A 26,322-nucleotide genomic window follows, 5' to 3' on the forward strand; every position below is an offset into this window, starting at 1 on the left:
ATTGTTGCCAAAGTCATTTGAAAACATTAATTACATTAATCTGAATTTATAAACCTATACAGTATAAACGTATTAGATATAAAAGAATATTAGGTAGACATAAACAAAATAACCCTCCCCCCCCCAAAAAAAAAAAAAAAAAAAAAAAATATATATATATATATATATATATATATATATATACACACATGCATACATATACACATACACATACGTACGTACATACACACATGAATAAAAAAAATATATCAACAATAAAAAAATAACAATAATAAATAAATAAAATAATATATATATACATATATATAATAATAATAAATATATAACATCAATATTAACAACAATAACAAGAACTATTTAAACAGTAGTGATATACAATTATTATTATTATTATTATTATTATTATTATATCTTTTTTAATTAGTTAGGAACATTCAGGTTACGCTGTGCCTCACTGTCTCTCAGACATTCACACTCAGACACAAATTTTGCAGAGTGTCTCTCTCCATTTGACTCCATTTGACCTCCAAGGCCGGTTGTATAGAGTGTTAGAGAGTGGTGTAGGAGAAGACAAGTGTGGAATCAGCAACAAACAAACACGTTCAAACGTCTCTCAGGAGCGCGGCGTGGGACAGGGCTGCTGTTGAACACCAACATTAGTCAACATATATTTATATAAACGAATCGTCCTCTGTCCTAGAGCGGTCTGCTGTCTCACTCCACACGACTCCGAGATTAAACTCCTGCTGGACACAGACGAGCCGGTCCTGCCGTCCCCCGGCACTGAGGGACTACAGCACGACCTGGACCTCTGCAGCGGTACTGTCAGACCCGGGCCCTGACGCTCTAATGATCCAGCTCTCAGGGAACAAAACACACATTTAAACTAGACACATGAGACCGAACGATCCAAAAGCTAAACCTACAGAGGACTAACAATGAGGACCTGACGAACTTCAACCTCACAGTGAATAAACAGAGGGAAAAAGCACACGGAGCCTCCCATGCCATTAAAGGACAAACATTTGTGGAAATTCTAATTTGGCTCAAAATATTTGAATCAGTGATTGAACCATCCAATAAATCAACTGAGAGAGAGAGAGAGAGAGAGAGAGAGAGAGAGAGAGAGAGAGAGACTGCGCTTTATGCCTTAAGCAAAAAAGAAGTAAATAGTTTTATGAAGTAAAACAGTGTTATATTTATACTAACACTAATCATCATCATCATCATCATCATCATCACATTTATCAGAAAAGTCAATTACACAAAAAAGCAAACATATTTTTCATATTTAGCAACATATCATTTCATATTTAGTATGTTTTGTTGATGAATTCAATGAATTTATTAAGTCTTTGAAATATCTAAAAAAAATGATAATGATTATCCTTTGGCATGAAGTGTATAGCGCCATTTAGTGGTGAAAAAGAAGAATCCAGCAGTAGTGTTGATTTCCTATACTGTATTTAGATTTATTGTATTTGGCAGACCTTCTTCCTCAGACCGACTTACAGTTTTACATCACTCCACATCTGAGCAGTTCGGGGTTAAGGAAGGGCCTTGATCACGGGCCCAACAGTGTCAGCTTGGCAGTGCTGGGGTTTGAACCTGGCACCTTCTGATCAGCAGTCTAATGACTTCACCACTGAGCGAGTCCTGTACTGTATATACTCTATATGTATTTTATCGTATTATTCATTAATCTAGCTTTTGTACCACTTATCCTGTATACAGGGTTGTACACTCTGGACAGGGCAGCAATCCAACACAGGGTGCACACACACACACACACACACACACACACACTATAGGCGTTTTAGGAACACCAGTTAACCTAATCTGCATGTTTTTGGACTGTGGGAGGAAACCAGAGTACCTGAAAGAAACCCACCAAGCATGGGGAGAACACACACACACACACACACACACACACACACACACACCTGAGGTGGGAATCGAACTTAGAATCTGGAAGTGCAAGACCACAGCACTAACCACTACACCACCGTGTGTATCCAGCTCTCTACACTTAGATTACATTTCTATTCCCTTTATAAATAATTTGTGTACATTTATTGTCGTTAAATAATAAATTGATAATAAAGTCTGAATAAGGTACAAAAAATAAAAGTAAACGTGAGATACATGCTTAGTTTATTGGTTAAAAAATTGATACATATAAATGATGCTGTGCGACGTTATAAAAGTCTGTACAAGAGCACAAAAACCATACAGGAGAAAGAAAAGACATTTCAGGCTGTGTGATGGCATTTATACACCATATGCAAAATATTATTTACACTCTTGTGTGTGTGTGTGTGTGTGTGTGTGTGTGTGTGTGCCTGTGATTGTAACTGCTACAAGAAATATATCAAAGTAAAAGTTGTGTTTATATCAAAAAGAAAGTTCTTTACTTCATGTTTTGGACTCTGCAGGTTTCTGGTTCGTCTCCTGTGACCAGAAGGTTGTGAGTTCATATCCACATCCACGCGAATAAAAAGTATCCTCCGAATGAATAAATGTAAAACAAATGCAATAAACAATTAACCGTTTTTATTCAGTGAAAGTGTTATTTCATAATCTGTCCTGTGTTTGTTATTTGTCTCCACGTTCCCTCGGAATCCTTTTAGTTCCCTTTCAGATAAAAAGAGCACTGATCTGGGATGTACTGTAATCATACACATAAAGCTGTTCGTGGTAAATTTCACACGTGATAGATGTCGTATTATATAAATAATTCTGATCAAAACAAGCTCAGATGAGAACGTGTCTCTCTGACTTCAAAGGTTTTCACCATCAAACTTCAGTAACTGTTAACAGACTCATCAGCCATTCGATCACATGAGTATTACTTTACTTCTATAGCAAAATCAATCCTCTGACCTCCAGTTTGAGGCGAGGTTTCCTCAAGGTTTTAAACGCACACAAATTCTAAGAGAAGTCTTTTTTGTCTTTTATGTTGTTCTTTACATGAGCTTCTGACCCTCTTTATACTCCACATCTTCTCCTTGGCTCCTCTTTAAGCAGATTAGCTTTTATTTCTAAATAAACCCCATGAAACATGGATATTTTGTCCCTTAACTTCAATTATACGAGCTGAAATCCAGTAACTTTTTGTCCAAATGACCGAATTCTTTTCTTGGTTCTCGATAACTAAAACCAGTTTTTTCTATGACATAAATCTCCAAAAACCAGCCGTGGATCTGATAGGACACATCCCCTGACGCTGAACTTATTTCAATAAAAAGAGTTCAAATGCGAGTGTGTGGCCGGGTGTCGAGGCATCGGTGAACTGGGATAAACAACGCCGGTCGCCGAGTTCCAGTAGTTGGTGCCGGGAGGGAAAAAGCTCCCCGGGGACACGGGCATGGGGTGGCTGCTCATGAAGGGCGTTTTGGGCTGGTGGCTGTGGTAGCCCTGACCGTAGGACACTTCACTCTGGTATTTGAGGACGTTGCCTTCAGTCGGGTGGCTCTGGTGCGCCTGAGAGATGCCCTGGAAGTCGAACTTGTAGGCGTAGCGCTTGCCGTGCACTTTGGTCATGATGTTCTTGTCGTAGTAGTAGCGCAGGGCGCGGCTCAACTTGTCGTAGTTCATGTTGGGTTTGCTCTTACGTTCGCCCCAGCGCTTGGCCACTTCGTCCGGGTCGGTCATCTTAAACTCGCCGTTCGTTCCCTCCCAGGTGATAATGTTGGCGTTGCCGCTGTCTGACAGGAGCTCGAGCAAAAACTGCCACAGCTGGATCTGACCTGAACCTGCAGTGCAAAATAAAATCATTATACACTAGGAAGAGTGTAGGAAATCATTATACATACTAAACACTGTAGCACAGTACAGCACGGCAGAGTGTAGAATAGCATAGTACAGAAGCATCACAGGGATCACAGGGCTCACCCAGGCCTGTTGGGACCCAAGTCCCACCTGTCCGGTCGGATCCAACAGAACAAGTCACTGAAAAAAGTGGCCACCGGAACACCCAGTACACCACAAGCCATCGTATACGGGCACAGCAGGCAAAAATCCCAAGGCCCTGGAACAGTTCTCCAAATTTCCCAGACACCAGTCTGATCGCGCCCCATTGGATGTCCCGGACAAATGAGTTTGACTCACGGAAGGCCCGTCCCACAACCCATAGCACCAAGAGAATCAGTGCCTCCCATTTAAAGGGCACAGCCTGGGGAGACAGAGCCACCTGGTGGCACAAGGAAATACCAAAACTTTGGTGGTTTTAATGTTCTGGCTGATCAGTGTAGAATAGTGCAGTAGAGAGCGGAGTACAGGGGTGGCCAAAAGTATTTATACCTTGATATTGATAACTGTAAAATTGAATGTTTTAGTAATATTATCAAATCTTTTAAATTATGCCAATTACTATAATAAGAATAATGTGTTGTTTTCTCCAGTGAAGTTGCTCTAAAGCGATTGAATATTTAATATGAAGTCCTTTATTAGGATCCGGCTGGGCGTCGAGTCAGAAAGACGTCTCCAGCACTCTGTTGTCCATCGCTACCTAAAGTTACCTTAAACTGTAGTGTAGTATACTGTAGTACATATAGCATGGAACAGTAGTGAAGTGAGGTCTGTATTTTGCACTTCAGGGTTAAGATGATGTGCGTTCATATGCAGCGCATTGTTGGCAACATACTTATTAAAATAGAATAACTATTAACAGATCTGATTAAAACCGTTTTGGTAAGTTTAAAGTCTTTAAAGTGAATTTAAATATCATGCTTTGTTTAAGTTTCATCATTTGGTCCCCTGAATACCTGGCATTTCTCACCTGGATTAGCGAGGCGGCTGCTGATTGGCCCTAATGCTTGGTACGGATCTGAAAATGAAAACAAATGGTTAATAATCTGGTCAGTCATGCAAATAACAACAGCAGCAGCAACAACAACAACAACAACAACACACTCGTCAATTCTTTTCCCTGAGTTTGTACCTTGAGTGATTCTGGGTGAAGGGTCTGAGATCCTGCTGTTGTGCTGCTGCTCTGCTGGAGAACCTGCAAAAAATAATATTTAATATACTTATAACTAAGCTAATGTAAACATTAGATTAAAAAAATCGAAGAATAAAACATCTTTGATTGTATCCTGTGTCAGGTGGGTACCAGGTGTGTGTCAGGTATTGATCAGTGGTGTAACAGGTGTGTATTAGGTGTGTGTCAGGTGTGTATCAGTACCTTTAGGAACAGTCATGGACCCAGATGACCAGCTGTTTCTCCTACTGATCTCATCATAACTGTTTTCTGCATAAAAACAATACAAGAGCAAAAATGAAACACTCCAGGATATGGAACGTAATTAATCGATTTAATTATAATAAACATGACTAGAATATATTTATATTTATTTTTGCACTATATATATATATATATATATATATATATATATTTAAAAGCTCTATTAGTTATACCAATGGTTTTTATGATTTGCCTGAAAACTAAATGTTTTTTATTTATAATTTATATCTGATTTATATATATATATATATATATATATATATATATATATAATTTTTTGTTACTTTTTAAACATGAATCAAACCTTTTGAAGTGAGCAACGTGCACCTTTAATCATACTCATAACTCTTTGTGAGCCTCATAATCCCCAGACAGGAAGTGCAGGCCCTTAGGGTGTAAACGTTATTGTTTTGATCAGGGTTGGGACTTAAACCTTCGTCAGTTTGGCTCGGTTAAACTGCTTACAGCATAAAGTGTAAAGAATGTTTATTCTGTAATCGTTAGCACTTTTAACCACCACGATGAAAACAAACTGCCCCACAGTGAGGCCGTGTTAAAACCCGAGTTTTTCTCAGGCAAAAGATCGAGCGTGTTCGTAACACTTTAGTTTTTCTGCATTCTTTGTTCTTGTTTCACTAAGGGGTTAGGAGGAGCTGATGGAGGGAGATTTTGCAGGAAAAAGAGGGAGGAAGGAAGCGCTACATTAAAGACCCTGGAGAAACAACAGTAGCCTGAACAAAGTGACCTAAGGAGAACTGAAGATGACCCACGGTCCCTCAGGAGGACTGTCCTTTTGTTGCAGGCTAATGTATGTATAACAGAATAGTCAATTGTGTCCTAATGGGGCACCCAGTTTCCTGTTGCAGTGCAGCTGCTTCCTGTCTGAAACTGCAAGAAAAGTCGAAGACTACCTAGCCGTCAATTATTGTTTGGGTTGCTGGAGACCCGGAGACCCTCTTCATCATCACCAAATGCACACTGAACACTGTTTTAGCCCTTTACGTTGGCCTATGTTTGGCTTTAGAGCAGAGTTTTGTCTCCAGGTTGTGTCAGATGTGCTCTCTGAAAGTTCTCTTTGAAAGTTCTCTTTCGGTTCTCAAGTAGGTTTCCCACTCTTTTAGATAATTTAAGAAGTTGTTTCTGACTTGCATATATGTTTCAGGAGATCTCCACTACATATAACAAGTTCTGTTTGTGTTCCTTTCTCCTTTTCCCCATTCCTTTGGACAATGTGTCATAAGAATAATGTCAACTTTAGTTGCTCAAGCTGTAATGTTGACAGAACGTTGCTCTCTGCAAGCCACAGACGGGGGATTTTTTGCCTTCTAATATAACAGACCCTTCTTGTTTGTCAAGTACTAGTAGAGAGGCCAAAAAATGTTTACTATATATACATACACCTGGGGTAGAAACAGCACAGACCAGAGGAATCAGCCCCCCCATCACCACTCATGTAACTGGTGGAAATGCAGCTCGGGTTCTCCATGTTGCAAATGTCCTCTCATGTAGTCTGCATTTTGAATAAGTGCCAAACAGCTGCCTATTTAAGTATACTTTTATTTTTTTATGTACAATAAAAAATAATCTCCTTCATTAGAAAGGAGCGATGGTGCCCCTAATCCATCAGTTAAGCTTCTTAACCCCCTGGTCAGAACATTCCCAGACTGGACGGAGCACAAGTTTCCTGAATCTTCAGCATGCTTGATATCTGATCCATCACTGTCCAAATTCATCTCGACAATAGGCAAGTTCGCCTATCTTGCCACCAGGTATGTTCCCTCTCTTACCGTGAGATAAGTTCCCTATCCCACCACTAGGCGAGTTTCCGATCCCTCTACTAGGCAAGTTCCCTATCCTGCTTTCAGACAGGTTCCTTATCCTGGGACCATGTAATCTCCCAGACCCTGCACATTCCTGTTTTCCCTGTTTGACAAGTTTTGAGATCTAACATGAACGTTCTCTGACCTACAACTATGCAAAGTCCCTTATTATATCAGAGTACCAGTTCCTGATGTTCCACGATGCACATATGAGCAAGTTACATGATCCATAACCATGCAAGTTCCTGATTCTCCAGAGTCCTAAGACCATGGCCATTCTCCACCAACCACCTTTCCTGACTTCCCAGTTGTACAAGTTTCTTGACTTTTCTTGAATGTGCTCTCTAACTGACCAGAATGCAAGCTCCGGGACTCTGAGCTTCTTCAGCTATCAACATGCAATATAACTCACAACTGTAGCACTTCTGCCGTCTGCCCTTATACACATTTACTGATTCACAAAAGTGCAAGTTCTGTGACCCATAACATTGCAACAGCTCTGACTGACCAGGATGCAGTTTCCTCGTGACTCACCACTTTTGAAGTCCTATGACCTTATGGAGTTCACAGTACTTGACAACGTTGTGCTAGTTCCCATATCCACCACAAGGAGATTTCCTTGACTCACTAATGTGGTACTTTCCCCACGGCCCTGGTTCTCCCTTGTTGTTCATAGACACAGAGGTGTGAGTTGTGTGATTATCCTGTGCTGCTGAGACTGTAAGAGATTCTGTATAAGATTCTATCATAGACCCTCTAAACTATTCCTAGTTGATTTTCTGTACTTTGTGTCCAGAGCTCACCTACTGTCTCAGTTCCTGTTCCTAAGCTGATTATAGATCCTGATCTTTGGTCTTAGCACTTACCATGTCTGTTTCGTTTTCGATCCTAGACCTAGAGTGTGTGTGTGTGTGTCTCTGCATCCGTCCATGTGAGGCCATGAGTTTCGTTGATTTCTTAATGTCTCCGCTTACTCTCCTGTATATCTCCACCTTTGCCCCAGGTAGTGTCTAACCCCCCCCCCCCCCAACCCCCCCACACACACCTTCACCACCATTTAAGAGCTTCCTGGTTTTAACGCCAGGCGTAACATTGAGCATGATTTAACACCTTTAATAAGAAAGTCCAGGTTTAATCATGAGATTGAAGGAACACTTTATACTATACACGTTAGGAGCCAAAAGAGCTCAAGCTCAATCGACCATCCTGTGAAGTGCGGTATATCATACTGTCCGACTGAAATGGTTTTAGCTTTAAACTGCGAAATCAGAAACTGATGGTGGCTTCCTTCAGATCACACCGCACTGTCAGCTTAAAAGATGTGAAAGGAGTGCAGAAAGAAAGGAAGATATTTTTGTAATTACTGCCATAATGATGTTAATATGTCACTGATTCCTCCATCAGAGAAGGTTTGGGTCTTACCGGCTTTGACCTGTAGTCTTGGTGGGGGCTGCGTGTTGGTGGGAGTCGTTGGGTACGAGAAGGTCGGACTACCTGCAGGACAAACACAATAAATACACAATAATCAATTTTCCCATTTACATTACGTTTTTTGTAACCTTGATGTTCTCTTCATCTGAGTGAAAACCCTGACTACAACAGAGCACCTAATGTCTCCTCGGGAATTTCTACTCATGTCCTTGGTTTAATGTGTTGTTTAGCATAATGTACCCATTGCAACTAACTTGCTAGCTACATAAACTAGTTAACTAGTTAACCATTTATCTTAGATCATGTTAATGTCACCTCTTTAGCATTAGCTGCTTAACTACTAGCAGGATTCTACGAGACAGTACCGTAAACTATATCATAAACCAAAGTTTGTAGGCAAGTTCACACTGACATGTGTATGTATGTGTGTGTGTGTGTGTGTGTGTGTGTGTATGTGTATTACTCTGGCGGAGGTAGTTGAGGTGTGACAGCAGGACGTCGGTGTTGTAGGGCGAGGTGAGACGCATCATGTCCTCTTTCGACATCTTGCAGAGCGTCTTGCCGTCCAGGGTGAGGAAGAGGGACACGTCCACATCCACCAGGCTGTACTCTTTAATCGCCCACTCCACCCACTGACGCACATGGTCCTGAGTCCAAACCTCAGGGTCTGAATGGAGGGGAATAAAAAGGAGAATTTGTGTTTGAATATGGATTAATTTCAGAGTTCCGTGCAGACCTTCTCTAAATAAGGTGCAATTTTTAATACTAATACTGCTACTGTATCTACGACTACTAGGCTTACTGGGACTAGTATTACTACTACTATTACTACTACTACTAATACTACTATATCTAGGACTATAATCACTATTACTAGTTCCGTACTACCTTTACTAGTACTACTGTCATTACTACTACTATTACCACTACTAAAAATAATAACATTATTACTACTAGTTCTATGACTACTACTTTTACTATTACTACAAATAGTATTACTACTTTTATTAGATAGTAATAATAATTTCAGTAGTACAGTAGTATTATTATAGTTTTTTAACAACTACATTAACTACTACTATAACTACTTCTTTTACTACTACTATAAATAATACTTCTTTTACTACTACTAGTTCTAAACTACTTTTATTAGTACTACTGGTCCTACTACTATAACTAGTACTATAGATAATACTAATATAACTACTACTAATTCTATAACTACTACGTTTACTATTACTACTAACAAAAGTACTCCCCCACTACTATTACCAATACTAGTTTTATACCTACTACCTTTCCCACTATTCCTACTATAACTAACACTTGTACTAGTGCTACTATTACTTCTAATATATTAAATACTACTACTGTTACTGCTGTTGCTACTACTAGGGGTATTACGACTATCATCACTAGTACCACTATTACTAATCTAACTCCTTGGACTATTATTACTACATTCCCTTTCAGTTCTATCAGTGTGTCTGCTCTTTGACTCGACTCCTTTATGTGCCTTTTACATTGAGAGATGACGCTTATCCTGGTCAGGGCTGCGTTTACGTTTAATATTGCGATTATGTGCAAACGAATCTAATGAATATGTTTATGATGAGAAACAGCGCTGAAACATGTTGTGATGTCACAGTCTGTTAGCGATCCAAAAGAGTCTCTTATTGATGAAACGATGTGACTCGGTGAAAAGAGCTGGAATTCTCATCACTCCTTCACATCACCTAATGAGTCAGTCAGAGCGGGAACAGAAGTCATCGGATCAAACGCATCTAACGTCTTTTCCCTGCTTCCGTGATTTCCCGAGCGAGAGAGAGACGGAGCGCTGATGTGAGCAGGAAACTCTTCTTTAGCCAAATGAAGAAAAAAAACATACACTTCCTCCTGGCAAGGGGCAGTCATAAAACTCTCTCTCTCTCTCTCTCTCACACACACACACACACACACACATGGCTGATTTACCTAAATAGACTGGCTTAATGTTTAAATGTGGTAAATTTTTACTAAAACACATTAAGGTAGACAAATAAAGTGTGCAGGTAAAAAAAAACATTTAAGAAATATAATGTGTGTGTGTGTGTGTGTGTGTGTGAGACTGAAGAAATACTGAAATTATCTTCAGTTCTGTTCATAAACATGTTAATGTTAAACACACACACACACACACACACACACGCTGCTCCTCACTGAGCTGCCCTTAACTTTTCACAGAAAAGAATCCACTTCCTCTGTGATGCAAGTGCCTGTGGTAGAGAGAGAGAGAGAGAGGGTGTGTGTGCATGTGCATGTGTGTGCTTGTGTGAGTGTGTGTGTGTGTGTGTTTCTGTGAAAGAGAGAAACCACAACCCGTTTTTATTTTTTCAGTGTCCTTCGAAACTGAATACCTATTATAGGAGCTCACACCCAGCCTGTGTGCAGTGCATGATGGGATATCAGCCCCGCTGAGCGAAACACGTTTTGGCGCCTTTTCTCTCTCTCTCTCTCTCTCTCTCAAACTCATGAACACATTTGTTTTAATTGAATACCATCACGTTAACAAGACAACAGCTAAACAGCTGACTATCATATCAGTAGCAATGCAACAGTTAGCATGCTAGTTAGCTACAGTAATGTGTATAATTTATACTGCTTTAACAAATATAAATAACATGCGTAATATCCACGTTAGGAAAATAGCTACCTAATGCTAAATCTCCAGTTCTGCTAGACTTACACTGTTTGAAAAGGTTAGATTAGCTGAGTAATATAACCGGGATGATAAGGGCGTGTGTCAGTTGTTGGGATGGTGAAGGCGTGTCTTACTTGCCGGGATGATAAGGGCGTGTGTCAGTTGTTGGGATGGTGTTTTACTTGTTTGAATGTTGTGTCTTACCTGCGAAGATGATGGTGGTGTGTCTTTCTGTTGGGATGATGGTGGTGTGTTTTAATTGTTGAGATGATAGGGCGTGTCTCACTTGTTGTGATGATGAGGGCGTGTCTTACTTGTCGGGATGAGGGTGTGTGTGTCTCAGGTGTTAGAATGATGGGGGCGTGTGTAAGTTGTTGGGATGGTGTGGACGTGTCGTACTTGTGGGGTTTGATGGGGCATATCGTCCATTTTGGAATGATGGGGGCGTGTCTCACTTGTTAGGATGACGATGGCGTGTCTCACCTGCGGGGACGATGACTCGTTTCTCCTCCGTGGTGCTCTGTGGACTCGTCCTCGGCTCTGGGTAAGACGGTTGATACGGCTGTTGTCCTCCGTCGCTACTGCTGATGTGACGGCTTCTTCTAGCAGCACTGACCTCCACTGGAGACTCACGACTGCCCCCCCCCCCCCACATACACACACACACACACACACACAGACTACAGGTTATGATCATCCAATCACATTTCTCAATGCTGAACTGCTCAGGTTAGATTTGAGGTTTTACGACAGAGTGTTTTATCTTAGCTAACGGTTAGTAAACTGGCTGATGTTATTTAGAGAGTCTTGCTCTACATCCTCAGACAGCAGAGTAATAACGTTAGCTGAGCTGGCTAGCTAAATTAGCTCAAAGGTTTAGCAGCTGAAAGTTTTCCAACTAAACGTTAACCAAGTAAGCCGAAGCTAAACTAAAAAATGGGGGCTTGGACCAAAAGTTTTCACCCCCGAAGACTGCAAATCAGTCCATGATTGGTGCAAAGCTATGTGAATTATGTAATCAAACATGTAGCTCCGCCCCTGACTCATTCATTTTAGTTTTAAAACGCTGGGAAATGTTGTGTCTTAACATAAAGAAGTGTGTTAACAACGTACATCTTTTACCTGAAGGCAGATATCCCTAGATTTAGTGTGTGTGTGTGTGTGTGTGTGTGTGTGTTTAGTGTGTTTGTGTGTTTGGTCCGTTACCTAGCTCCATTGACATGTTCGGTTTTCTTCGCAGGATTGTTTGCTGACGTGTTTGTACACTCGGACTCTGTGCTTTCCTCTGAGCCCTGTCTGAATCCGGCCTGCGCTGCCGGAGACGTGATCTCAAACTTCATGCTGCCAAATGCCGGCTCGAAAATGGACTGATCCTCACTCACCACCGCTAGAGCTTCCTAAAACACACACACACACACACACACACACACAGATTTAATGAGCATGCCTGGTGCTTGCTTCAGTGCAGCTCTGAGGATTGCCCTGTTTTGTGTGTCGATGATATGTTTCCCACCTGAACACGCTCATTGTTAATCTTTCCTTATTTAGAATAAACTTTATTCATGTGCGTTTTATCCAGACGGCATCTGTTTATTAGCTTAATATAGCTTCACATAGACAGGAAATGCAGAATTAGCACCACAGTCAGAGAGTTTCAAACAACACAGATGATGGTAAACAGGGGTGGTGGAAGGAGGGGTGTGTGTGTGTGTGTGTTTGCGTGCGTGTATGTGTGGTTTAGATCTTAATTTAATAAAACATGGTTTATTTTTGTATGTATGAGTATGATGTTACTTATATATTTGCATGGGTATGTGGAAAGCATTTTTTAAAAGCGCTCTTGACTAGCACAGCTAGCAAAGGAAATACAGAGGAGTCGCTAATTATAGACGAAAAATCCGTCTGTTACTTGTGTGAATTATTCAGCGAACAGATAACACTAGCTCATTAGTTGTTGATTTATTTCCCCCCAGTTTTTTTCCTTTCTTCGCTATCCTTCCTTTAATTTGGTCGGTTACTGTTAGCACCAGGCTAGTGACATACTCACATGGGCCAGCCACAGAGCATTCGTTTAATCTCAGATGCATTAAAAATAGCATTTAGGAGGAAAAGTTTTGTGTTCCACAATCTCTATCATTTAATTTACTGAATTTACTTGATTTGAAAACTTTGTTTTGTCCATAGAACCAGATGAACCCTCTGTGATGTCATCCATCCGTTTAGTGAAGAACAGTTTTGAAGCTCATCTGTAGGAGCTGATGCCACCTGAACCCTGGTTAATCCATAAATGAGCAAATAGGCGGAGGCAATAGAGCCTGGCTATTGGTTGGAACACGCCTACTTACCTCAGTTACCACAAGCTAGCTAGCTTGGGTAAGATGCGAAGGTGGCTAATGTTAGTTTATAGTCATAACGTTACTTTGCATTTGACTGAACTCCCTCATCCGTACCCTACACCTTGCCTCGTTTCAACTCCTACATTTCTTGTTTTCAGCTAAACTACAAACTACACCTGCAATGTAGCAGTCACTCAAACCCAAATTACACATAATTTTATTACTTAATATAGTTTTAGCTGAAGAGTTACATAAATATTTACCCCCTTGTACAGTTGTCATGAATGTGAAATTTAGCTATGGAGAACAAAACTGTCCTATTTGTACCGGGCTGTAACTTGTTTGTTTTTGTTTGAATTTGGACATTTTAACACGGTGATTTATGGGGATTAACTCCATTAGTTTTTGGAGCCTAGTGGTTATTCAAGGAACTGAATGCTTTGGCACTTCCATGTTGCCGCTTGGTTTTGTCTAAATGAAAATCTTTTAAAAATCATGAGAAAGAACCAAAACGTAAAACACGACACCGATCGCTCACTCCTAAAACTTTTGCAGCTAATTTGCATAAAGATGGCTCAGCTTTGTAGCATCACTTACACCGGCCACTTTGCATCACTGATGATTGCTTCAGCTCCTGTTGCTATAAATAACAGAAAATATTTCACTCACGTTTGCTTTGGTGCTTTGTTTTCAAATCTTGCAGCGCTAAGAATCGGAAGCATCATACTGTATTTATAACGAACAGGTCACAGCCCCACCCCTTGTTGTGTATCAGGTTGTGAGCATGCATATACAGTATATACGGTTAAACGTGATGGACTGAAATGAACCGATACATGGGGATAATCTACATTTCCTAATTCCAGTAAGCTTTTTTCCCCCCAGTGACTTTTATTAGCTAGCTACACGTAACGCAAGACACGTAAACCCCCCGTCAGGTCCGTATGCGTCACAATAGCCGGTTAAAACACAAAGGCGGATCTGACCGTATCTGAGTTTGGAGTTTATTATGGAGAATACAGTAACCTGATGATTCATCCTGCATCTGTATGCAGACAATATCCTCCTCTGTGAGTCAGATCAACAATGCGGGGAGTGGTCTGATTTCGTGGGGAATCCGGTCTGGACCGTGTGGGGACCAGTTTATGAGTTTAGCAGTCACAATGGGGTCCAAAATATCTTTCTGGGTGTTTTTGTGTCGGATTTACTCCAAGTCATTATTAGACATCATAAGTGAATTTCCTTTTTGTTGTTGTGCATCTTGAAATTCGATACGTTTTCATAAGTTACCTTTTAAAATGTTTGAAGGAAAAGTTTCTCCCCAAAATCTAGACTTTCCACTTAAATGAGCACAAACTAAAGTCTGATTCTTTTCTCTCAGTTGTTTTGCTTCTGGTCCAGATGAGATGATTTTTAGGTTGTTGCATTTCTGAGGGTCTGGGCCAGGAAGCAGAAGGTTGTGAGTTTTAATCCTCCGTCCCAGCATTACTGGTTATCACCTTTAGGATTCGACTTGCTTAGTTTAAAAAAAAAAATAAAAATTAAATTAAGTAAATGAATAGACTACATTGCACAAACTCCTGCATTATTAAGCGTTCTTTGTTAAGTTCTTTTTATACGTGAAACCTTCAAATGTTTTTTTAATCTGAGTAAAAGCCTTTTTTTTTCTTGATGAAGACTTTCTAATAATATTTGTATTAACAGGGTGTGTGTGCAATAATTCTAATTCTAACAAAAAAATAACTATTTTTCTACCTAATATCTAGAACCTGTCAGTAGCTTCATGGTCCTTTTAGAAAGAAGGACGTATCAAAGATAAATCTCAGATGATTAAGTCTTCTGGCCTTCCTACACGCCCTAAGAGGAACTTCACCTGATATGAACACATTGTTAAAGGGATCTCCAGCTCTCTCTAAACTAGATCCTATCAGTGTTTTTTTTTTTTTTCTTGAAATGTAAGATTGGCGCTGATCTTTATCTGATCTACACCCAGTGTTGGGGGGGGGGGGGTGCACTTTACTGTAATATACTGTATTACTTCTGTTAGTTTAGTTTGTAGTAAGTAAGATAACTCGTCACTTCCCAATAGAGTACTGGAGTAAGAGTCATTACCTTAGTGTTATCTTTTTTAGTAATGCAAATATGTGTTTTTTTTTAGTAATGTGTGTTACTTTTACGTTACGTTTGCTTGAGGCAAGCACCTGCGCGTACGTGTTGCTGAAAACCGACTGCTTCATTTTACCTACTGTAAGATCGAAATCACTCAATCTGTTTTTTTATTACCTTCATTCCATTTTCTTTTAACATAAACCACAAAAATGATATATTTTTTAAATCACGATTTTTTTTTTATACATTTATTTCCAAATAAAAATGGACAGATAACAGATCATGAGCGGTTACTTTCCATTTTTAGTTTTTAATGTAAGTGCTGTGACCCAGAGGTTTTTACCTAATTCTTCACTTTTTAAAGAGAATATTATGACTTTTTTTTTTTACCCATGGTGTATTCTTGCCAATTAAGGAAGTAGAACCCTCTAAGGTGCCACACTCCAACAAGCATGAACGTTGGATTAATCAGCTGCAAGGGGCTTTTATGGGCGTGGCTTTTACACATTTAACGTTAACAGCGTAGAGGAAAGTGGAGACGAGCATCTGCGAGGTTTTTATGTCCTTATTGGTGTGAGTAAATCTCAATATGGGAAAACATACATATGCAACAATAACACAACAGTAATGTATTATATCTTGTAAAAGTGATATATGACTTTTATTAAGGTTAACTAGTAATAGTAACTTATTGCTTTAATTAGAAACTACGTTTTACATCACGGCTGAATCAAACACTACGTTTTTATTCAAATCCACTCAAACAGCCACGAAAACCATAAAAAACAGACGGTTTTGGAGAGACGATGATCATGACCATGCACTGATTGTACGGTGTATTAGAGCTAGCTAGCCTGCGTTAGCACCATCTGGCTACAGAAAGAGATATTCTTTTAAATTGGCGTACTGTATGCTACCAGCGGAGACGACAGAAAAATTGTTTCGGAAATCTTGTCATGTGCAAAGAGTATGTTTAACGTACACGTGAAAAAATGTGAAAAAGAACTGCATTATAGCATTAATATTTCAATGCTATTCGGTAGATTGCTAGTAAACGGCGAGCTAATCAGCTAGTCAGTACATATTATTAGCAGTTATTGTGTTGTTCAATAGTAAAATTTATCTTTTATTCAATTAATTTGTATTTTATGAGTTATTTATCAGGTGCATAAACTTTTTCAACTTAAATAAGCATGGTAACACACACACACACATACACACACACACACACACACACAAGCATGTGTCCTCCAAAACACTCTAAAATTACCATTGAGAAGTCTAAGCCTTGGCACTAAAGAGAAGACTTCCTACTAAAAACACTAACTAGACAGGAAGTCAGACCCACTTCGGTATGTAAGAGTTGCTAAAAATCCTCTCTTTGAAATGTCTGTGTGTGTGTGTGTGTGTGAGTGTGTTTGCCAGGCTCAGACATGGCTTATATAGTCAAGTGTTTGTGTGTGTGTGTGTGTGTTTGTGTTAGTCGGCGTGTGTTTAGAGAGGCCGTGTGTTGTGTTGCATTGTCCTCGGCGCTCACATGCGTCACGGCTCGCAGTTTCGGCGGCTCACAGGAAGTCGATGGTCCATGTGTGGAGGAACCTTTTGGCTCGGGCTGGGAGTAACGGAAACGCACAGAGACGGGGGCTGGAAAACTATTTACACCCAGATTTAGGGTGGGGGTGGGGTCAGCGAGCGGGAGGGGGCGACCCTGATCACATCGTTGTGCTTGAATTTTATTTACCTTGTGATACAAACAGTAGATAAATGTACGTCAGTGACATCATCAGTGACGATATCAGCGTTACTGCTCACTGGGAAAAAAGCGTATCTGTATCTGGTACCGGTCCGGTTCTACAGGTTCGACCTGGAGCATTTTTGTTACATCATTTTGAGGGGCGGGGTTATCCGCATCATTGAACTGTTATGCATGATTAGAACCGCTTGAGCTGAGTTCATGTGTGAAACAACGTTAACGATGAACACTGTAACGATGCTAAACACTGATATTTACAGTTGTCATGGAATTTACTTAACGAGAGCATCACATCGCTCTCTCTCTCTCTCTCTTTAACGTCTTTTTCTGAGAAAAAAGTGCAGGGTATCTGCGGGTCTTTTTGCTGGCTCTGTGCGCACACACACACAGTCATTTGGCAGGCGACCTTATCCGAAGTGACTTATGTATTTTTGACACTTCTCGGTATACATCTGAGCAGTTGAGGGTTGGGCCAGTGAGGGTGGGACCTTCTGAACCGTAGTCCAACGCCTTAACCAGTGAGCTCCCCCATACTGCAGACTCACTGTCATGACCATACACAATATGATATGCAGTAAAACGCTTAAGACCGAAGCTGACCTCACCTACGCCATCCTGGATCACCATCCTGGTTGGTTTGGTTATGTTTAGGGAGGAGTGATGATTGGTTAGGGCAGGAACACTAAGCCGATCAAAGGCAGAATGGGGCGGGACATGGGGTGTGACATACAGCCAAACGTAACCTCTTGTGGAAAATTTAAGTAATAATAAGTTAATTGTGAAAGTTTCAGTTGATGTTAGTCTGGTTAAAGCCTCCTCATTCTGGGGTGGACCATAAGGCCATCTCCAAACCATGTGGAACTCATATGACATGTCATTTACAGGGCAGTGAAAGGATTTTTTTTTTTCATATATTCCAGTTAGTAAAGGCAGGATACAGCGCCCCCTGGAGCAGGCAGGGTTAAGGGCCTCGCTCAAGACCTCAACAGGTGGTACCTTGGCGGTGCTGTGGCTTGAGCCCCTGGCATCAGTAACCCAAAGCTGACCTTTTGAGCCACCATCATCCCACACTGCGAGGTAAAGAAATCAAATCAAATATAAATGATCCTGCAGATCATTTATGCAGAAGTTGTCAGCTCTGTTATCAGCATCTTCAACCCTCGGATCAGAATATATTGTGGTCAGAACAGAAAATGTCCTTGGAAGAGCACTGTGAATGAGTTCCATGCTGAATGGAGTCTGGCGTCTGGTGTGTTGGTGCTGAGGTCAGGGTGGAGCTTTACACTGACTCACTCTGAGATCCGTGTTTCTCTGCACTCTGCTTACGTGCTGATAATGTGCAATAGGACAATCCATTGCTAAACATCACTTCCTGTTGTGCCGCACTGCAACGTTCTGTGAAATCTTCTGTACTCCTGAGGACATTGAGCCTCATCATCAAGTGCTGAGAATAAGTGAGTGTTTATCCCGTTAGTCAGGACGGGTTGGGCAATTTTCTCTAACATCAGCACAGATTTATATTCCTAATAATGCACTCCTTCTAATACTTTAGTTTACTTTTATCTATCTATCTATCTATCTATCTATCTATCTATCTATCTATCTATCTATCTATCTTTATGGTTTCTATGGTAACACTTCATTTCCAATGAACACGATGTGAAAAACAAACAGATAAAAAAATGTGTAATCATGGAAGGCGTGTCCAGTGTCAGCGCTTTGTAACAGAGTTTACAGATGGTTTACATGGTGTATTGATTAGTTTACTATAACAGTTCACCAGGCTGAGGATTATTACATCATCACGTCTTACAGTGTAAACATGGACAAAACCGCCTAAAGTATTTAGTGTCACACCACAGTAGTCTTAAGGGGAGTGGGGTGTGGCATAAAGCCTATGGCCAGAGTTTGTAGGCTAGACATGATTCGGTTACCAATAAGATTCACTGTTGAGTTGTTTATTTAATTTATTTATAACTGTAGGGTGTAAAGTGCGACATAAATTGTGTCACGTGTCGTGTAGGAAGATAACAGCTCACTAGCTCACAGTCTAATTAGCGGCCAGAGTCTGTGGTCAGTGCTCTGTGTGATTCACACACTCAGCTAAAAACACACACACACACACATACATACACACACTCTCTCTTACACACCCAGTGCGACAACACTTTGCATGAACCGTGCTGCAGCGTTAGGAACCGCTGGAAACCTCGTATCACCTTCTCACTCGATGTCCTCGTTATCACCTTATCTCCATCTGCATCTGTGCAATCATTTCCTTTAATAAACATCAAAGAGAAAACTGACACGTACACACACACACACACACACACATGCAGCAGATTTGTGTGTGAGAAACTCCAGAAGCTTCAGGTTGACATGAATTCAGGACGGTGGAGAAGTGAAACTGTGTCCGGAAAAAAAAAGAAAGTAAGAAATCCGACCCAGAAACTCACCACACGCTGGTTTAAAAGGTTACGCGGAGAGAGGGAGAGAGAGGTGGAGAGAGAGAGATGGAGAGAGAGAGGTGAAGAGAGAGAGAGGGGTGAAGAGAGAGATGGAGAAAGAGGGGTAAAGAGAGAGAGGTGGAGAGAGAGAGAGGGGGTGGAGAGAGAGAGGGAGAGAGAGAGAGATAGAGAGAGAGGGATGAAGAGAGAGAGATGGAGAGAGAGAGAGAGAGAGGGGTGAAGAGAGAGAGAGAGAGAGAGAGAGAGGGGGGGGGTGGAGAGAGAGAGATGGAGAGAGAGGGATGAAGTGAGTGAGAGAGATGGAGAAAGAGAGAGAGGGAGAGAGAGGGAGAGACCCCTAATATTCATCAAATTATCTAAAAAGAGAACTTTTTTCTTATTAAGTTTTTCTTACTAAGTTTATTCCTTAACACAAGATAACACCTGTGTGATGATGAGACAGGAGAAGAGCCAGAGCTGTCAGGAGGCCACACACACACACACACACACACACTATTCAACCAGAAGAGAAGCACACCAACACCGGGATACATTTAGATACCATTAGATTTCTTTCTCTCCCTCCATCTGCTCTGTTATCTTCTTCTCTTTTACTTTTAAAGTTTCTGTTTTCTTTCTTTCTTTCACAAATGACTCTGTTAACATTCTGTGTATGTGTGTGTGTGTATACGTGTGTGTGTCTGTGTATATATATATATATATATATATATATATATATATATATGTGTGTCTGTGTGTGTGTGTGTGTGTGTGTGTGTGTGTGTGTGCCTTTAACCATATTTTTTGGGCCTTACTGATGCATCACATGATCAGTCAGAGTGCCACAACTCAAGTCAACTCTACCATGGTGACCAACACACACACACACACACACACACGCATACACACACACACACACACACACACACACAGAGTCTCTCTCTCTCTCTCTCTCTCTCTCTCTCTGATGAACTCTGAGCTCTATAAGCCACTGATGCCACAACTGACTTCCTGTTCGATGAGTTTCATATCAGTCAGTGTTGCTGCGGAACCAAACGTACAACTCAAGAAAACACACAAACAGCTACAACAACCTGATAGAACAAGCGCACAAACAGCTACTTAAAATGAATCACCTGATACAACACATACACGATCTTCTACAAAACACACAACCTGCTGTCACACAACACATACGTTACACTTAACACACAACCTGCTTTACTAAACACACAATTTATTACATACAACACACAGCTTGCTACACAAAACCCACGGCCTGTTACACCAAACACACAAGACTTTCTGCAAAATCCCAGTGAGTGAAGCTGTGGAGGCGCCCGTGTCCCAGTTCTCCCAGCACACAACATGTGTTGCATTTCAACATCTAATATCTATAACTTTATTTTTTATATACAATATATTATATTATTATTATATTATATAATGCAAATGATAATAAACTCTACATTGCTCATCAGTCCCTTTGGCTAAGTGCTAACAACAACAACAACAACAACAACATTTAATAATTTCCATGTGCTAATTCGACAATATTTGACTGAAGTGGGAGGTGAATCTGAGGTAGACGTGGAACACTGAGCTTGTCACAAAGTAGTGCAAATGTTTTACTTCCTTTAACAGTGATCACCTAAAGCTAATTCTGAGCAACAACGTTCAGCTACATGCAGCATATGGCTAGCAAAACACTGCGGCGAAGCCTGAGGAAAGAAACGCTTTGGATACACACACTGCATCCTACAACACCTAAAGGTACTTATATCTAAACACAGCATGAAGGCCATTTCCATATTTATGGTCAAAAAGGATTAAACTGAGGAGGATAAAATTGTCTCCTGTGCACCGCTGTGTGTGCCATGGCGACAGATGCTAATGTAAAGAGTTTGATGTTAAATTAAAAACAAGTAAAGAGATTATCATCTCAAATTAGCTATCTAAGGGATGATCAGACTTTTTTATTTGTTGGTTTATTTATGTTTTTGTTTGTAAGTCAAATGTGGTGAAATGTGGTAGAAGCAGCGGTAGGGGAGGATGGTTAGAAAAGGGGCGTGGCCACAGCTGAAATCTTCATTAAGATCCTTCGATCACTTTTTCATTTATCACATGAGCAGCATGCTTTCTTATAAAACTCATTTCTGTAAAACCCAGAACTATAAAGATACCACACACACACACACACACACACACTTTTACAGAAAATATTCTTTTAATTAGTGACTAAATATAAAGTCATTTTCAAATCAAATAAAAGTTAAAATGTTTTTTAACACAGACTCGTCACTTTGTTGTTTTACTAACGCGAGTCTGTGATTTCGTAACATTTCCCCCGAACACCCGGGAAACACGATCCTAAACATGCGATAGATTTCCACCTGCCCAGTGACTTCGCCCCCCCCCCAGAGCTTAAAACACGGGGAAAAATTAACTCACCTTTTATTATTACAAAAACGGTAGAAATAAGAGAGATAAACAGATTAGAGCGAACCGAATGTAACAGTGTTCAGTCAACATTTCTGTTATAATTATCTCGTTTTTCGCGTTCAAAATAAACTCGATAAACACATTAACTGTCGGGACTGTTTACCAGCTAACAGATCGTTCGTTACATAGAAATTATTTTTCGGTACATTATAAAGTATTTGTCTATTTTATACATTTTATTCCGAACTTGTAAAGTAACAACGACAAAAATAACGCAATCTAACAAATTATATATAAACTAAACTAAAACGAATTTCGATCCGTTTCCAGTCAAAATATGCAACTTATTATATGTTTAATCATTCTGTCCTATATCAAAATTTTTATTTCGTTTCTTTGGTTGCTTATTTTTAGTTCATTTGCGAAAGTGATTTCTGGGTCGTGTGAAAATCTGTTTTGTGTCCTGGTTTAAACTAACCTGGTTTATTTAACCAAAAAAACCCTAAATTCATCAGAAACACCACAGCAGCTTGATCTTCACTGAATGGAAAAACGAACATCACAGTGAACCCCAATCTCTCTTTCTGCTTTTTAGAAAACAGTGTAGATCATTTCTACAAAAAAACTTTATATCTAAGACGGTATTTAACTTCTTTTTTTTTTTTTTGCACCAAAGGTTAAACATGCATCATGGCAGGAAATATTGAGGCAACATGGAGGAAGCGCAGGGCATCTTCAGTTAGCATATCAGCTAGCCAAGAAGATAATGTATCATTCATAATTATTCAGTAGTAAGTTATATGTTTAAAAAATATATATATTTTTTACATTTACATTTTACACTTTTAAAAATCACAAACATACTTTTCAAGTTACCTGGAAACTAATAAAATGTTTTAAGTTGCATGTTATTTGGAAACACACGCACATTAGTAATAAAATAACTCAAATAAAAAGACAAAAGTGATTGTGCATACACGTGCATAAAAGTCAGCACTGTACATATGAATCGTTATTTCCTTGCGTGATTTTAAAACGAGGGCGTGTTAATACGTACATGCTTCAATATAAAATACAGAACAAAGTCAGAGGTTTTGGGATGAATGTATTAAGAGAGAGAGAGAGAGAGAGAGAGAAAGCAGAAGTTGAGCCACTGCTGATTTTGCAAACAGACAAGCAGCTGCGCTGCAAAAAAACAACTGCAACCTTGCGGTTTCACAAGTTTTAATCATTCTCATCAACAGCAGTAAGTGTGTGTGTGTGTGTGTGAGAGTGTTTGAGAGTGTGTAAGAGAATGTGTAGAAGTTGCATGCACTTTGGCATAAAAAAAAAACAGGGCACCAAAATGGCGAACAATAAACTGGCAGCATAAAAATTAGATTTTTTTTTAACTCGCTGTTTGTCGGCAGTGTATATTTTCTCTGGGGTGTGCAGGAGCGGAAGTGTGTGCAGTGTGTGCGGAAAGTGTGAGCTCTGAGACAGGAAGTGTGTTGAGCTGAGATAAGGCCACCTGCATGACTGCTCGGATCATTCCTTAAAAAAGGGAAAAATAAGAAAAGAAAAAAAAAAGAAAGTTCAGCCAGACATGGAATAATAACCGCAAGCATGCACGCGCTATCCGACAAATCCACGCAAACGTGCGTTTCGCATATGCAGAATGTGCGTTTTCTGTCTCGGTGTAAAGATGAAAAGCTTGAAAAAATTCAACATCATATCATCTGCAGGGCCGCGAGTAGAAAGATGCACACATCACTCCAGTGATTTATCTGCGCTCACGGCAACGTCCACACTCTCCTGGGCAAAGAACAAACAGACTAGGATGTGCGCTAGAACCAATGTTCGTTTAAAAATGACTGCCTACAACAAAATCATTTCTTTAAACACATTTTTTTTATTTTTTATGCATCCCTAAATGCTAGAGTATTCAAGCTCAATTTATTGATGCGCATGTCGTTTATTTTTGGTTTATCACGAAACAAAATTCAAAAGAATTAATAACGTTTTTATGAAAGTAGTAGCCAGAAAGTGATGGCGTACATTTTTAGATTAACAGCATCTCGATCGAACTTTAACGAGATTTACAGCCACATGGCTGTATTAACTCTGAATTAACTCTTACAGAGCTGAAGAACCGCTTATGAACCAGCCTGACATGCCTGCGACATTAGCATCGCTGTGCTAACGCTGCGGTTATTCCAGTTCTAAAGCTAGAAGTTCTAAGCTGGACACTGAGTGTACGGGTTTAAAGAACACTAGTGCCGGAGAAAAGGACTCAACACCACACGGCAAAGCAACGCTACAGATGTAGGAAGTAATTAAACATGAACAAAACACGCGAACTCAACGCCATGTCTGTAAAACGGAACGTAATTAAACACCTGTTAATTGTACAGAATAAAGCACATCATTAATATAACATCATGCACAGATCAGTTAGAGAGAAACAGATGAGATATAAGTCAGAGCTATATATGCTCGGTGAGCAAATGCGCGTGCTCATGGCCCGCGACACCTGTTCCAGCTTCACGCGCTTTCCCTCCACTTTCCCTCCATCACCGTTACACCGGTTATTACAGCGCGCGCTCACAACGCGCAAGCACGGAGCAGAGTGTGAACACATCGAATAGGGAAAATAACAAACGTTACCGTTTGCAGCGCTCCCCAGTCTCCATTCCGCGGCGTGTGAGTGCGTGCGTGTGTGTGTGTGTGTGTGTCAGTCAGAGTGTGTTTTTATTCTGAGTGTAAAAGTTGTAGCGGTTTCTTGTTGTTATTAAAGAGGCGACATTCAACCACGAACGGGAAGGAAGAGGAAATTTTGTACGAGAAGGAAAAGAGCTGCATCACACACCGCCTCGTTGAAAAGAGAGAGAGAGAGAGAGAGAGAGAGAGAGACAGACAGTGGGTGCACACACACACAGCACACACACACACGCACACATGCGGCGTCGCAAATAAAAATAAAAACATATACATTTTTAAAAGTCTGACCTTAATAGTGCAGTCCATCCCGGGTGTGTGTGAGGGTCATGGAGAGAGATTTGCGCATTTGGAGCTGTTTAAGACTGCACTGCTGCGCGCGCGCGTTCGCTCATTTAGTACTAGCTGCTGCTGCTGCTGCTAATTTTTTCGCATAGAGACCATAAACCGGATGGCAGAGGGTTTGGTTTTTTTTTTCTTTGAGCGCTGCTTTCTAAATTGGGAAGTGAAGTCACACACACACATACACACACACACACGCAAGAAGAAGTAGAAGGAGAATGCAGCTTTGCGTGGTTGTTTAAGTGTTTCCTCAAAACTAAAAGAAATCTGATTGACACAACCTGATTAATAACACTATTTAGGTTACATACTCTTTATTTCGGTGTGTTTATTTAGTAGGTGTCCATTTTATAATAATAATAATAATAATAATAATAACTTGTGACTATTTAAATAAAAATCATTTAATTATTGCATTTTTTGTTTTATATTGTATTTGTAAATAATTTGCATTATTTTCTATTAAAGTCTGACACAACAGATTATCTTATAAACAGCAGCTTCAGTATTTTAGTGAACAGTTTATGCATTTTGCACGCAAAAGACAAGATTGTGCAATGTAGTGTGTGTGTGTGTGTGTGTGTGTGTGCTTGTATGGAAGCCTTTCTGGAAGTAATGCTCCAGACATCAAACTGTGCATTTGCGTTTTCCGATATGTCAGGTTATCATTATTTTAAAAAAGTAATGAAATTTATTATTACTTTAATAAAAAATTACCACTACAGAAATAAGAAGCATATTATTATTATTATTATTATTATTATTATTATTATTATACAATATATTTGCAATAAAAAGACCTGATCGTGTGAATCCGTGCTATTTCTTTGCCTATGCGACCCATTTTTTTCAGTTCTTCATATTGCTTATGTATTTCCTTGCTGAAAAAGAATATGTCACTCTATACCGCACAATCCTGAGCCCTATTTATTGAAAAGAAAAACGCAAAACAAATAATGGCAAGAATGCTCTGAGTTTTAATGTGTCTACTATAGCCTACAATTATATAGCGTGGAAATA

At 40.0% G+C, this 26,322-nt stretch overlaps 1 protein-coding gene across 2 annotated transcripts; it reads right to left on the minus strand.

The window, feature by feature from the left end:
* Positions 1 to 2,137: 2,137 nt before the first annotated feature.
* fli1rs (Fli-1 proto-oncogene, ETS transcription factor-related sequence) lies at positions 2,138 to 25,410 on the minus strand. Of its 2 annotated transcripts, none has more exons than XM_053490638.1 (9): positions 25,252 to 25,410; positions 12,383 to 12,573; positions 11,660 to 11,811; positions 8,960 to 9,163; positions 8,488 to 8,559; positions 5,186 to 5,251; positions 4,943 to 5,005; positions 4,781 to 4,828; positions 2,138 to 3,755 (listed from the first exon to the last, which is right to left on the minus strand). In XM_053490638.1, the coding sequence occupies exons 1-9, from the start codon at positions 25,267 to 25,269 to the stop codon at positions 3,238 to 3,240; spliced, it is 1,332 nt and encodes a 443-aa protein (XP_053346613.1). In that variant the 5' UTR covers positions 25,270 to 25,410; the 3' UTR covers positions 2,138 to 3,237. The 2 variants fall into 2 exon arrangements, with proteins under 2 accessions (XP_053346613.1, XP_053346614.1); XM_053490639.1 differs by lacking the exon at positions 25,252 to 25,410 and adding an exon at positions 24,910 to 25,092.
* Positions 25,411 to 26,322: the final 912 nt, after the last annotated feature.

The sequence above is a fragment of the Clarias gariepinus genome, unplaced genomic scaffold (assembly GCF_024256425.1).
Source record: "Clarias gariepinus isolate MV-2021 ecotype Netherlands unplaced genomic scaffold, CGAR_prim_01v2 scaffold_30, whole genome shotgun sequence".
In the NCBI taxonomy this organism is placed as follows: Eukaryota; Metazoa; Chordata; class Actinopteri; order Siluriformes; family Clariidae; genus Clarias; species Clarias gariepinus.

Excerpts from the sequence above, each read along its gene's own strand:
- fli1rs (XM_053490638.1), bottom strand. Across the intron at positions 8,560-8,959 it reads CCTCAACTACCTCCGCCAGA|GTAGTCCGACCTTCTCGTAC; the intron begins GTAATACACATA and ends TTTGTCCTGCAG. Across the intron at positions 3,756-4,780 it reads CAGCCGCCTCGCTAATCCAG|GTTCAGGTCAGATCCAGCTG; the intron begins GTGAGAAATGCC and ends TTTGCACTGCAG.